Source organism: Penaeus vannamei, chromosome 36, assembly GCF_042767895.1.
Source record: "Penaeus vannamei isolate JL-2024 chromosome 36, ASM4276789v1, whole genome shotgun sequence".
Classification (NCBI taxonomy): domain Eukaryota; kingdom Metazoa; phylum Arthropoda; class Malacostraca; order Decapoda; family Penaeidae; genus Penaeus; species Penaeus vannamei.
The window spans coordinates 17,567,286-17,582,285 of NC_091584.1; the positions used below are offsets into that span (position 1 = coordinate 17,567,286).

The 15,000-nt window shown below is 39.9% G+C and overlaps 1 protein-coding gene across 1 annotated transcript in view; it reads left to right on the forward strand.

Annotated features, from left to right (window-relative positions):
- CCAP (Crustacean cardioactive peptide) overlaps positions 1-14,108 on the forward strand; it is a 34,430-nt gene extending 20,322 nt beyond the window's left edge. Inside the window, exons 2-6 of the mRNA XM_027373408.2 lie at positions 8,637-8,748; positions 9,711-9,768; positions 11,138-11,256; positions 13,083-13,199; positions 14,051-14,108. Of these exons, the coding sequence (XP_027229209.2) occupies positions 8,644-8,748; positions 9,711-9,768; positions 11,138-11,256; positions 13,083-13,199; positions 14,051-14,071 (420 nt within the window). The 5' untranslated portion in view covers positions 8,637-8,643 and the 3' untranslated portion in view covers positions 14,072-14,108. The remainder of the gene's footprint in view (positions 1-8,636; positions 8,749-9,710; positions 9,769-11,137; positions 11,257-13,082; positions 13,200-14,050) is intronic.
- The last annotated feature ends 892 nt before the right edge of the window (positions 14,109-15,000 follow it).

A 15,000-nucleotide genomic window follows, 5' to 3' on the forward strand; every position in this document is an offset into this window, starting at 1 on the left:
CTCTCTCTCTCTATCTCTCTCTCTCTCTCTCTCTCTATCTCTCTCTCTCTCTCTCTCTCTCTCTCTCTCTCTCTCTCTCTCTATATATATATTACATATATATATATATATATATATATATATATATATATATATATATATATATATATATATATATATATTCAATCTTTATACATTTCCTTCTATTTCTATTTTTCTCTCTTGCGTCTCTATTGATCCATTTTGCACTCGAAAATGAAGCTCCTTATACAACAACCAGAAATATTTAACAAAAAGAAAAAAAAAACTCTGGATGTTTATCATGAACGATGATTTAACCTCTGTTTAATATAACAGAAATCTATTTTCATATACTATGCTTTTGCCGTAATATATTTTGGAATAGTATAACACATATTTATTCTATCTTAAATTCGAACATAGAATTATTTTAAAAATCCAGTAGGTACAAATACGATACTCAACCAAAACCACAAGACAAATGACCACACACAAAGCCATTCACCACCGGAACCACACCAGAAACACCGGAAAGACCAAGCGAATAATGTCTCCCTTTATTCCGGCTGCCCATAGCGTTCCAATTCCACGCTGACATCTCCCCCCCACACACACACCCTACCCCCTTCCCTTGTCCTCCACTCCCCTAGCCTCCTTTCTCTCTCTGCCACCCTTCTCCTTTCCCTGTTGCTATATCTTCCCTCCGCCCACCATCTTTCCCCTCCCTACTTCACATTTTCCCTTCCCCCTCCCCCTATACCCTTCCCCCTCTACTTCCTCCCTCTCCCCACCACCCTCCCTACTTCACACTTTTCCTTCACCCTCCTCCACGCTTTTCCTTCACCCCCCTGCAACACCCTTCCCTCTTCACCTTCCCCTCCCCCTCTCCCCACCACCCTTCCCCTCTCCCAACACCCTCCCCCTCCACCTTCCCTTCCCCCCTCCATCCTCCCCCTCTCCCCTCCACCCTCCCCCTCTCCCCACCACTTTCCCCCCTCCACCTCCCCCCTTCCCTCCACCACCCTCCCCCTCCACCTTCCCTTCTCCCCTCCATCCTCCCCCTCTCCCCTCCACCCTCCCCCTCTCCCCACCACTTTCCCCCCACCACCTCCCCCTTCCCTCCACCACCCTCCCCCTCCCCCCGCGCCCTCGAGAGAACGGGCCTGCCAACCTTCCCATCACGGCGGTCGAATAACATGATGCTAACTGACTGTTGTGAGGGTCTGCAGCGAGGTGTGTGACGAGCTTTTCCCGGCCTGCGTTCGACTCGTGACACATATGCATGACCTGTCCGGCTTAGGGAGTGATATTCGGGCGCGGAGATGGCTGGGCGTTGGGCGTGGAGGTGTAGGGCGTGTGTGTGCGTGGATATATAGGTATGGATATATGTCTATATAGATAAAAAAAAAAAAAGGTGTATGCGTGCGTGTTTGTATGTGTGGATGTCTATATAGATAAAAAAGAAGGTGTAGGGTGTGTGTGTGTGTGTGTGTCGATACATAGGTATAGATATGTCTATATAGATTTAAAAAAAGATAGGTTGACAGATAGAAGATGGAGAGAAAAGTCTGGTCTTTCTTTTTAGGACATTTACATATCTCTTCAACTAAAATTCTCAATTCAAAAACACTTTTCTTTCCTTGATGATGAAGCGTTTGTTTTTTCTATCTTTTACTTTTTTATATTTTCTTTCTTATTCTTTCTCCTTCTTCTCTTCTTTTTCTTTTAAATCCTCTATTTTTTTCTGTCCCATGACGTCATCGCCGTCCACCTGCAGGTCAGCTTCCCAGCCCCCTGTGTGACCTAACTTTAGCTAAGTCGGCCAATTAACTTCTAATTTTAAGCGCCGTCTCCTGGAACACCTGCCTATCACAAAGAGTTATAGTTTATAGTTTTCGAAGGGTGTTGTGCTCTGAAAATCTTTCCTTATAAAGGTTTCAAGATCCTTTCGGGGTTTCATTGATGTTCTATTTTCTCCCCTCTTTCCCCTCGAATCTTCCTTGCTTCTTTTTCTCGGTTTATGCCCTCCTTCGATCCTTATATCTCCTTCATATATGATACTGCTGTATTTCTTTTTAAGAATTATTGTCTTGTTCTTATGAATTAGTTTCTCCCTTTTTCCTAAATTACTTCCCTAGGCAACCAGCGTCACTTAATTTTCCTTTTCCCCCTCCCCTTTGCCTCCACCTCTTACAAACAACTCAAATGACCAACGTCTGTTGATTATCTGACATTTTTCCTTTAGCTTTCTTGGTTTTCCCCCAAAAGTATTTCTAATTTACTCCTAAGAATTATTAACTTGTACAGCTAACGTTTCTAAATTGGCCGACATTTCCCCCAGAGCCTCCTCTTTTCTCCCCCTAACAAGTCCTTTCTCCCCTAGAAACTTCTACATATAACGCACCTTAAGGAACTGATACTTTTCCCTTACCATCATCGTTTTCCCCAAGAACCTCTCCTTTTCCCCCAAGAAATGCCTACACGTGCAGTGACATCCCTTAAACAATTCACATTTCCTTTTCCCTTTGTCGTTCCTGCCCTAGCAATCTCCATTTTCACCTTCATGTCCCCAACGTCCCTTAATGAACTGGTACTTTCCCCCTACCTTTATTGTTTCCCCCCCAACTCCCCATTTCCCCTGTAACTACCTCTCCGCATAACCATCATTCGCGTCCATTTATCCCTGAGAGCTTAACAACAACAGATTCATTTGTTGTCAATTTCACGCCTGGTCGAGCTTGAATTAATTGTCGAATGGTTTATGTATTTTTTTGTTTTGTTTTTTGTTTTGGGCCTTTTATTTTTCCTTTTGCTTCTTTTTTTGTAGTGGGAATTGGGAACTGAGAAGAGATTTTGTCACCTTAATAATTTCTGTCTCTTTCTTCATTTTTCCCGCCTCGATCGGATTAATCTGATTGCTAATGTCAACTGTCGAGTAAAATAAATTCCCTTTTTTTCTTACAGTATTTCTCAATTCTATATATGTGCATATGTGTGTAAAGCGAAGTTGTTTATGTAATGTAAAAAGTAGTCTATGTTACCAAGGTAATTTGTTGGAAAGACATACGTGAAATGTGTCTTTCAGCAAAAAATGTGTATACCCGAAAACAAACTATCTGTATATTTTGCCTCAGTACCCTCATTAAAGTAAATACTATTATCCCTAAGATCAATACTATGTTATAATCACAATCATTATTTTTATATGCTTATATATAATAATTTTCACAGAAGCGTGCTCAGACTCTCTGCCTCGAAATAAATTAGGAAAAAGTGGATTTGTCACACTAATCAAATGAATATCACATTAGCGTTCGAAAATGGAAAGAACTAATGATTTCTATAGAAGTGAATCGTGGGATGAATAAATTGGTCAATGCTGGAAGGCATTTCTTTTTATCCTTTTTACTACTATCGTTATCAATTTTGCTATTATCATTGTCATCTTTATTCTCAATTATCATATGCTGAATCAGCAATGGTTTCAACAAATTCATCCGCTAATGATATCATTTCACCAATTCATATACACTCATAATTCATATGCATATACAACTACGCATAACTACACCCATACCTATGCACACAAATATATTCCAACAAATGTACTCATACAATCCACACCTACACGTACAGATAGACCATTGCGCGCGCCCGATAGATACACACACACACACACACACACACACACACACACACACACACACACACACACACACACACACACACACACACACACACACACACACACACACTTCCACAAATTACCCTCCCCCTCCTCTCCAACACGCCCTCCCAGCCACAGGAAATTCCCCCAGCCGCCCGCAACACAGACATCAGACGGGAGGGCGAGTGGGCGGCATCCGAGGGCACTCACGCGGGCGCTCGCTTGAACTCTGGCGCGCGGGAACAAAAGGGCGTCGTCAAAGCTCCGCCTAATGCACGGGCGCTCACCTGGACGCTGTTAATGCGCTTCGTTTTTGTTTTTTCTTGTTTACAAGGGGGCGACGGGCTTAGAGTTTTAATTTGAGGATTCTTTTTAATTGCCTTTTTTGTTTGTTTGTTTTGGAGGAATCTTGTTGATGTGCAATGTTTTGTTTTCCTTTTTTATGGGGATTCTTTTAAAGATCTGGTTTAGGGGTAATTTGATTCGAATTATGTCTTTGAGGGTAGAGATGTAAAATTTCTCTTAAATTTCATGTTTTTGTGTTTCTTTTTTTTTTTTTTACTTTTTCTTTACCATCATGTGATTATTTTCTTGAAGGGAAACTTTCTCCCTTTGTGCTGTTGAAGGACAAGTAGACAAAGACACACTTACGGGTAAAAGGAGTACTTTACGCTTTAATATAAAACATCCACAAAACCATGCCTCCAGTTGCACGCACACACTAGCATACAAAGACGCTTATACACGTGTATATGAATATACAGGAATACACATGCGCACATAATCAGTCTCTCTCTCTCTCTCTCTCTCTCTCTCTCTCTCTCTCTCTCTCTCTCTCTGTCTCTCTCTCTCTCTCTCTCTCTCTCTCTCTCATTCTCTCTCTCTCTCTCTCTCTCTCTCTCTCTCTCTCTCTCTCTCTCTCTCTCTGTCTCTCTCTCTCTCTCTCTCTCTCTCTCTCTCTGGCACTCTCTTTCTCATTCTCTCTCCCTCCTCTCTCTCTCATTCTCTCGCTCTCTCTCTCTCTCTCTCTCTCTCTCTCTCTCTCTCTCTCTCTCTCTCTCTTTCTCTCTCTCTCTCTCTCTCTCTCTCTCTCTCTCTCTCTCTCATTCTCTCTCTATCTCTCTCTCTCTCTCTCTCTCTCTCTCTCTCTCTCTCTCTCTCTCTCTCTCTCTCTCTCTCTCTCTCTCTCTCTCTCTCTCTCTCTCTCTGAGTGTGGGTGTGTATATAAATACGCCAGCCCAAGCTGAGCCTTCTCAAATTACTTAAATTACATGGAAGATTTACGAAAAACGCAAATTTCCTTTTTCGTAGTAGACAGACTTCGTAACAACCAAGTAATTTAGGAAACGTCTTAAAAAACCTAACTGTCGGTTCAGGAAAAAAGGAGAAAATACTAGATTCCCAATAATGTAAAAGAAAAAGACCGCTTTCCATCTTGATAAGATTTAGTCAACATTTTTACGGCCGTTGATTAAGGGTTAATTTGGAAGATAAAGAGCGCAAATTCGGCCAGGCTGAACGAAAGATTTTGGCGCCGAGCGAAGAATTAAGACTTAAATACCTTCTGTATTCTTGCTCCTCTCGTGAAGGTTTGAGAATTATAACGAGGAAGAATTGTGGGAATAGGGAGGGTTGAGAGATAGATAGATAAATAGATAGATAGATAGACAGGCAGACAGACAGACAGATAGATAGACAGACATATAGACAAATAGATAGACAGATAGATAAAGAGGCAGACAGATAGATAGATGGACAGGCAGACAGATAGAGAGGCAGACAGATAGACAGATAGATAGATAGGCATACAGAAAGATAGACAGACAGACAGAAAGATAGATAGAGAGGCAGACATATAGATGCACAGATTCACAGATAGATAGATAAATAGAATGGTAGATAGACATATACATAGCGATGTAAACAGATTAAGAGATATATGAACAAAACGATAAATAGATAAAAAAAAAATAGAAAATGAAAAATGATAGTAATGATAATGATAAAAACATTTCCCGAAAACTATATATATATATATATATATATATATATATATATATATATATATATATATATATATATATATATATATATATATATATATATATATATATATATATATATAAAGTAACAGAGGAGAAAAGATGAAAGATGAAAAGAGAGAAACAAAGACATAGAACAGAAAGAGGGGACGACAAAAACATATAATAAAAATAAACAACAAAAACAGACGAAAAAAGACAGACAACCCATCATTCTAAACGAAAGAAAAATAGAGAGAAAAAAATCATGAACAAGCAGAGATAAAAGCCCAGAACCAAAGCCACGGAGAGGAAGACAAAGGGGAAGAGAGTAAGACAGACGAGGGTTAAAAAGGTAAAAGAAAAGGGAGCACACCTTGGACAGGTGAAGTGGGAGTGGCAAGGGAGGGAGAAGTGTCAAGTGCAAGTGCAAAGATCGGCTTGGCTTTTATGGAAGCGGGGGGTGCAGAGGGGGAAGGGAGGGGAGGAGGAGAGGAGGAAGGGGAGTGGAAGAGGGGAGGGGAGGGGATGGGAAGAGGTGAGGAAGGAGGGGAGTGGAAGAGAAGAGGGGGGAGGGGAGTGGAAGAGAAGAGGGGGGAGGGGAGTGGAAGAGGGGAAGGAAGAGGGGTAGGGGGAAGGGAGGACGGGAGGAGAGAATGGGGAAAGGTGGCGGGGAAATGGGGGCAGAAAGGGAGGAGTATGGGTTCCAGGTTGGGTTGGTAATGAGGTTTCGGTGAAATTGGTGAATTGGGGGGATTTATGGCGTCGGCGGCAGCGAGAGGCCGCGGTGACGCAGGACACGCCATGGGACGGATTTTTACAACATACCATGCAAACACTTACCCGTAAATACACACACACATCATACACACATATCTATATCTAATTATTTCTCTATCTCTCTAGTTGTCTCTTTCTTTCTTTCTCTCTCTCTCTCTCTCTCTCTCTCTCTCTCTCTCTCTCTCTCTCTCTCTCTCTCTCTCTCTCTCTCTCTCTATCTCTCTATCTATGTATCTATCTATCTATCTCTATCTATCTATCTATCTATCTCTCTTTATATATATATATATATATATATATATATATATATATATATATATATATATATATATATGTGTGTGTGTGTGTGTGTGTATGTGTGTGTGTGTGTATATAAACATTTATGCTTGTGTATTTGCGTGTGCGTTTTCGGTTGCAAAATCTGCAACCTGCAACGACCACGGATATTATCCAATTTCCTTCGTCGATTTTCATCATCACCTCATATCACAGATTGCAGGAAACGATTAACATATTACGGGACGCGGAGGGATTCTCCTGCCACAGAAATAAGAAAAGGGAAAAGAGAGCATTCATAAAGAGAGAAAAAAGTACCAAAGCAAAAACAAGAGAGAGGTAAAAAGGAAACAATAGTGAAAATGAAAACGGAACAAGATTAATCTTTACCAAAGACCTACACAAAGAAGAAAACATAGAAGAAGAAAGAAAGAAAAAAAAGAAAGAACAACCGACCTAAAACTAAATTTCTCCCTCCACCTGATCGACGCCCAAGGGAGAAGGCCATTGGACGTTCGAAATAGGCTAGTTCCCCCTCGAACAGTCATAACCCCGTTTTCTTTGGTATTAATAATTGGGTAGGACGTCATATAGAGAATTACATGAATAACATGATTGGATACTGGGTCGCCATTATTGCCTATTTTGAATAATTTCCATCTATAGTGATAGTGTTCAAGGTGGAATGATCGAATATGCGTTCTAGTATATATATATATATATATATATATATATATATATATATATATATATATATATATATATATATATATATATATATGTAGAAAGGAATTGTTTGTTTTTGTATCATTTTCTATATCAAAATGATAATTTCGATTGGATTGTGAACTCTTGAATACTTTCCGATGGTATTGTGATTTTAGAGTAAATTTAGTCTGTACTGGAAGCTTTTTAACTTTGAAGTTTAAGTAAATTGTCGGCCAAATTCTCTGATACGAAAATCTTATGCTGAAGACTAAATCGTGACTTGATATTGTATAAATCATTCCTAATATCATATTATTTACGAATCACTTTTTGTCCGTTTTTTTCGTTTTTTTCTTTTTTGCCTTTGTTCTTCATTACTGAAAGTTCAATATTCTCTTATTACTTTTTTTTTCTTTTTCTTGTTTTCCTCAACTTGAAGATTTTTTGATAGAAGAAATTTTGATGATTTAGGAAAAAGATAGATAGTCTGTAAAATTCCTACCACCATTCTCTAATGCATTTTTTTTTCTTTTTTTTGTAGATATCAGGAAGAGACCTTCCATAACCAGTATAGTCTTCTCTGTCTGTTTATATGTCTTCTGTCTGTGTGTCTGTCTCTTTGTGTGTCTGCCTGACTGCCTGGCTGTTTATCCGTCCAGATGAGTATCTGTCTTTCTATCTCTCTTTTCTCTAAATCATTACAATTTCAGCTATCATAAATATCCATATCAAAACCCTCTCTACCACTACTTATATGTATTTCTATATAAACCTTTGTTCTGCTTAAGTATTTCCTTATCTACGCATTCATCTATTTAGCATATTTTACCTCTGCTCAGTTTCTATTTCTGTCTCTCTGTTTCCCATTTATCTATCTAATCATCTGTATCTAAACCTATCTTTATCCACGTCTCTTCCTTTCCAATTTTTCACAGATTATCTCCAGTCTTATCTTCTTCCCGTCTCCTTCTTTCCACTTATCTAATCAGTTGTCTTATTTTCCCAATTTATATATATGTAATTTTCTTTTAATCCCTCTCTCCCTCTTTTCTGTTTATCGCAAAATATATCTAATTCCATCTTCATCGCCGTCTCCTTTCGACCTTTTATCCCTCTTTCCCTCCTTTCTGTTTATCGCAATATATCTGATTCCATCTTCATCGCCGTCTCCTTTCCACCCACAGATCCAAGATGTCAACCATGAACTGGTGCGGGCGTGCGGGCGTGATTGCCGCTGCTTCTCTCCTCCTGCTCTTGTTGGCCGCCCATTCCCATGCCGGACCCGTTGCCAAGAGGGTGAGTGGAGAAAGGAGGGGGAAGAGAGAGACGAAGAGAAGAGAGAATGGGAGAGTTGGGTGGACGATAGAGGGTTGGAGAGAGGGTGGAGGAGGGCGGGAAGGAAGGAAGAAGGGAGGGAGGGAGGGAGGGCAGGAAAGAAAGGAAGAAAGGAGGGAGGGAGGGAGGGAGGAAAGGAAAGAAAGGAAGAAGGGAGGGAGGAAGTAAGGAGAGCGAGAAAAAAAGTCGCACAAACGCTACACTCACTTTAATTTCCCTGCAACATGAAATCAACATAAAAGCAACAGTAGAAATAAAAGAAACAGTTAACACAATGCCAGACAAGGATATTTCTCCTTGTGAAGAATTTCCCCGGTAAACACACAAGACGTGATCAAAGTGTATCGTGACTTTGATTCGGGAAAATCTCCTGCATTGTCAACACCAAAGAAAACGGGAGTGAGAGAATTTTTTGAGGGGAGACTAATCTTATTTCGCCGTTCATTAGAATTTATGATCACATGCACGGGGGTCATTAAATGAGACCGCGTTTGCATTTACCTGATTTTTCTCTCTCTCCTCTCGTCAGCGGGGGAACTTTTAGGTCTTTTGTGGATTTCGTTTTCAGAAGATTTATGTTTTGTGTTAGGATAGCATTAGTGAGACCAGGGAATATTGTAGATAATAACAGTGATTTATGCTTGTAATGATGATGATATAGACAGGGATGGTGATTTATGATTACAATAACAATGCAATGATGATAATGGTAACAATGATAACAATAAAATAATGATAATAATAATAATGATTATCACCATTTGTAAAGATCATTCTTCTAAACACCAGCTCGAAAGAAACACAAACAAAACTATTTCACCGAAAAAATGACATAAAAACACAATCCAAACACCCAAAGACTTTGAATCAATCTATAAAGTAGTTTTTCCTATTCATTAACACTGCTAAATGACCTTTTCCAGGATATCGCTGATTTGCTCGACGGGAAGGACAAACGCCCCTTCTGCAATGCATTCACCGGTAAGTTTATTGTTAAAAAAACAGAAGAAAAAGGGATAAATATAGAGAACGTCAAGATGAGATAGCAAAGAGAAGAGGAGATAAGATAGATAAGGTAAGATGAAGGTGAAGGTGCCACGGAGAGAAGGGATGGGGGGGGCGACACCAAGGTGACGACGAGACATAGAAAATGGGAAAAAATAGAAACACAGAAAACGGATTTCAACTGATGGCATAAAAAAGATGGGACAAGGCTGCAACAAAACGTGCATTGTTCTCCCCTATATGCGTATTGTCCTCCTTTATTCTATTTCTCCCCCCCCTTCTCTCTCTCTCTCTCTCTCTCTCTCTCTCTCTCTCTCTCTCTCTCTCTCTGTAAATATATATATATATATATATATATATATATATATATATATATATATATATATATATATATATATATATATACATATATATATATATATATATATATATATGTGTGTATGTATGTATGTATGTATGTATATATGTATGTATATATAAACATGTTGCCTACCAATATTTCAATCTTTCTTCTGCCTGTGCATTCTCTCAATCTTTTTATCCTGACTTCCTTACTCCCTCCGCCATCTTCATTCAACCCATGTTTCATCCAGACTAATCCCGCAGATCTTAGAACAGCCTCATTCATCACTGCCGTCACTTCCAGTCTGTCATGCAGCGGATTCTCATATGCGAACGCTGTTTCATAACTTTCTATTAGTCACAAAAATAATACTGATTATGGCCGTGAAAATATTCGTGTGATTTGTTTGGATATGATGTAAATGAAAGTATGTTTTGGAGGAACGGTTATTAAATACAGATAGAACGAATTATAAATGAGTTTGGGGCGGATTAACGGGGATTCAGGGTGCATCCGCAGTTGGATGAACGGGTTTATGGTTTTCAGCGAGAACTGCGCCGGTTGTGAATGTTTGTTGGTATTTCTCGAAGCCAACATTCGGGTATATTACAGAGAAAAGGGGACAAATAAAAGTAAATTCATATCACCAAATATTTCACTCTGCTTCGTGCATATCCTTTGTTGTTTCACATACGCTTGCAGTAGGTTAACGAAGATCGGATCTGCCTCCGTAGAGTTTTGCAACATCCTATTGCGCATACTACTTTTTAATGCAAATTCCAGTTTAACGATGAATATTCCTCTAAAATCATTTAGTCTAATAACTTCACCACTACCATAATCACACTACCAAGTAGCCTAATATCTTTCAATAATCATAACCTCACCATTACCACAACCACATTACCAGGCAGCCTAATATTTGACAAATAATCTCACGCCACACACCATACTCCACCATTACCACAACCACAATACCACTTCCCATTTCCTCCGTCTCAGGATGTGGAAAGAAGCGATCGGAGCCCAAAGTGGAGCCCCTGTCCTCGGGCGCGGAGCTCGACGCCCTCGCCAAGCACGTCGTCGCCGAAGCCAAGCTGTGGGAACAACTCCAGAACAAGGTAGGTCGGGAGAGCGCTTACCTGTCTTTTTTTTTAAGATTTGATGTTGTTATTTAGGTCTTTTGTTATCTAATATTTTGTTGTTATTATTTAGATTTTTTTGTTATTCATTTTTGTTGTTGTTATTTAGATTGTTTTATCATTTAGATTTTATTTCTGTTATTTAGATTTTTTTCTTTCTTTGTATGTCATTCATATCTGATGTAGGGGTAAGGGAATTAGCTATTTGCTATTTGCACATATTTAAACAATCAGTTTGTTTACTTCATTTTTTATTTTTGTTCTCAGTATCTGGCTGCGTAAATACACATATTTACGGCGGGGGGGGGGGGATTAATTGAGCTTAATAGTTTCCAAGTAATACAATTTGTGGTAATATTCCATGACAGTTGCTAATATCTATGTGACATGATCTCTTTATATAACATATAGAGAATGATGAATAAAGAACCCTCCGCCCCCCCAAAAAAAAACAGAAAGAAAGAAAAAGAAAAAATATATATACATATATTTATTTACATATACTTGTATAACAAAAAAAAACACGAAATAACTCGTTACGAAACCATAAAAAATCATACATTAGTTCCCCCTCTTCCCCCTCCCCCCTTCCCACCCTCCCACCCACCCCCCACCCCAAGACACAACTCCTTTAAAAGATAAGAATACATCGCTTCACTAACAAACCCCCCTCGCTCCACCCCCCACCCCGCCCCTCCCCCACCCTCCCCTTCCCCGCCCCCACCCCGCTCTCTTGTCTCCTTAAGTGGTGAAAGAAGACGAAATTAGGCGCATTGTCTGGCCGGAGCGAAGGCACGGGGAGCCCTCACGGCGTCCGTCTCGGAAGGAATTGGAAGCGCGTCCTGTGCCCTCGGCAGCTTTATCTCGAAGATATTTTTTGTCATTCTATTTATTTATTTATTTATCTATTTATTTATCTATTTCTGTTGCTGGAAATATGTTATCTTTATCTTGGACGGGTATTTCTTTTTTTGCCATTTATTTATCTATTTATTTATTTATTTATGTTGGTGGAAATATGTCGTTATATTTATCTTGGAGGGATATTTCTTTTTTTTGCCATTTATTTATTCATTTACTTATTGACATTTATTTTTGATGCAGGAAATATGTCATTATCTATTTTTATACTGGAAGGGTATTTCTTAGGGATCTTTCACTTTATCCTTTTTTTCTTTCATCTTGTCCCCACTTTATCATCTTTTTTTTCTTTCATCTTGTCTCCCTTACCCTCTTCACTCAACCCCTTCCTCGTCTTTGCTCCCCCATCATTTATTTCTCTCTCTCTTCCATCCTCTCCCACTTGCCGCCCCCCCCCCCCTAATCCTCCTCCTCCTCCTCTCTCTCCTTTACTATCGCTTTCTCATACTTCCTCTCCCTCTCTCTCATCGACCTCGTAATCTCCCTCTTTCTCTTTTTCACGCCTTCCTCCTAATCCTCCTTCTCTCCCTCTCCACGTCACCCTAATCCTCTTCTCTCTCTCTCCTTCCCCCTCACTCTCCCATCTCTTCCCTCCCTCACACCACCCCCTAATCCCTCTTCTCTCTCTCTCCCTCTTACCATTCTCTTAATTTCTGTCTCTCCTTCACCCTCACTCTTCCATCCCTTCCCTCCCCCTCACCGCCCCCCTAATCCTCTCCTCTCTCTCTCTCTCTCTCTCTCTCTCTCTCTCTCTCTCTCTCTCTCTCTCTCTCTCTCTCTCTCTCTCTCTCTCTCTCTCTCTCTCTCTCTCCTTCCCCCTCACTCTCCCTTCCCTTCCCTCCCCCTCACCGCCCCCTAATCCCCTTCTCTCTCTCCCTCACCAGATGGAGGTCATGCGCTCCCTGGCCGCCCGTATGGAGGAGCACCCGATCTTCAGGAGGAAAAGGTCCCCCGCCCCCGCCCACGCCCCTCAGGCTGCCGCGCCCTCCCAAAACCAGCAGGTGGGTTGGCCAAGGGGAGGTGGTGTGGGTAAAGGTGGATGGGGAAATGGGTCAAAGTGAATGGGGAAATGTGGAAATGTGGTTGGGGTAATTGGTAAAGGTGAGTGGGGAAATGGGGAAATATGGATGGAGAAACGGGTAAAGGCGGATGGGGAAATGGATAGAAGTGGATCGGGAAATGGGTGAATGTGGGTGGGAAAATCGGTAGGAGTGGATAGATAAGTGGGATAGAGGTAGATCGTAAAACAGAAGATACACAAATAAATCAGTAGAATTGGATTGTTAAAGAGAATAGGTAAAGGGAGATGGATAAATGGGTTGAGGCGGTAGGGACACGGATAGATAGACAGTTCAGGGATAGATTAGGTGAATAAAGATGTTTATATGTATTGGGTAATGGGTAGGTAAATTAACAGATGGGTAGATAAATAGAGAAATGGAGTACATAAAGGAAGGACTTAGTAAATGGATTTGTGGATAAATGAAGTGGTGGATATGTAAATGGGTCACAAGAAAATTAATGGATGGGTAAATAATGTGTCGGATGGGTAAGTGTATGGATGAATGAATAAAACATTTCGTTTAATATGATCAGGGGAAGACAAATGAGGAGAATAGAGAGAGAACAAGTAATTGGTTGAACAAATAAATGATTAAATGAATGAACTACCTGACATGTTCTTGAATAACATAATAAGTGAATAGAGGCATGAATTGATGTGTAAATATTAGATATGAGATAATGACGAGAAATTACTGATGATGCTTCATTTTCTTTTCTCTATCATTATGTATACTAAAATCAAGACTGATTTTACCGCTGTCTATTTATTTCTATCTCTTCTCCCCAGATGGATACCGACAAGCAGTGAGGAAGAATGAATAAAGAGAAAAAAATAAAGAAAAAAAGTAACCTGCAAGTCTCGTAGCGTTCGCGTATCTCCCCCGTATTCAGTAACTTGATGCCGTTCACAGCGTTCATGTAAGATCCCACGTGTTCCAACTCGTGAACTTCGATTTTGCGCAGGTTAAAAGAAAAATAAATAAATAAATAGTGATATGTAATCAATTACTTTGTGCCTGAATGAGAGGTTTTTTGGCATCGTGTTTCGTGTGATTCTTATATATTTTTGTTACACTCGATGCTTTTGAGAATCATAAAATGAAAATGTTTTATAGGGAGAAAATTAAGAGGAAGTCGAGTCACGAACCCTGGGATCGAACATTGGCTTTTGTGGCCATCATTCTGTCATTGCCGATCAACGTATAGTCATTCACAAATAGAGTTGAGAGATGTATTATAAACATTCTTTTCTTTCCCTTCTCCTTGATTTGACAATGATCTTGCTTTTGTGTTTTGTGAGAGAATGGCGTATTTTGTAAAGGACTTTGGATAGCTGAAACGAACATGGGACTGACGTCTTCATATTCCTGGACGAGACGAACATAAATAAGATAAATAGAAAATGGCAAAAAAAATATCGCAAGTTCCAGCTCAATCCTCATAAAAGAAGAGAAAGAAAAAATATATATTATATTTATTTTCTAACCCCAAGGTGTTGAAAGAGAACTGTGTGACTTGGTGTTCGAATAAAGAGTCCCAACTTTTCCTCCATTCTCGTCTTTTATTTACTATGTCCTCGTATTCTTGAATAGATAAATGAACTGATTAATGAACACACATACACACGCACACACATACACGCAAACACGCACACATACATACAAACACACACACAGACACGCAAACACACACACACACAAACACTGAAAATAAACACACGGTCAAACTAACAAAGAT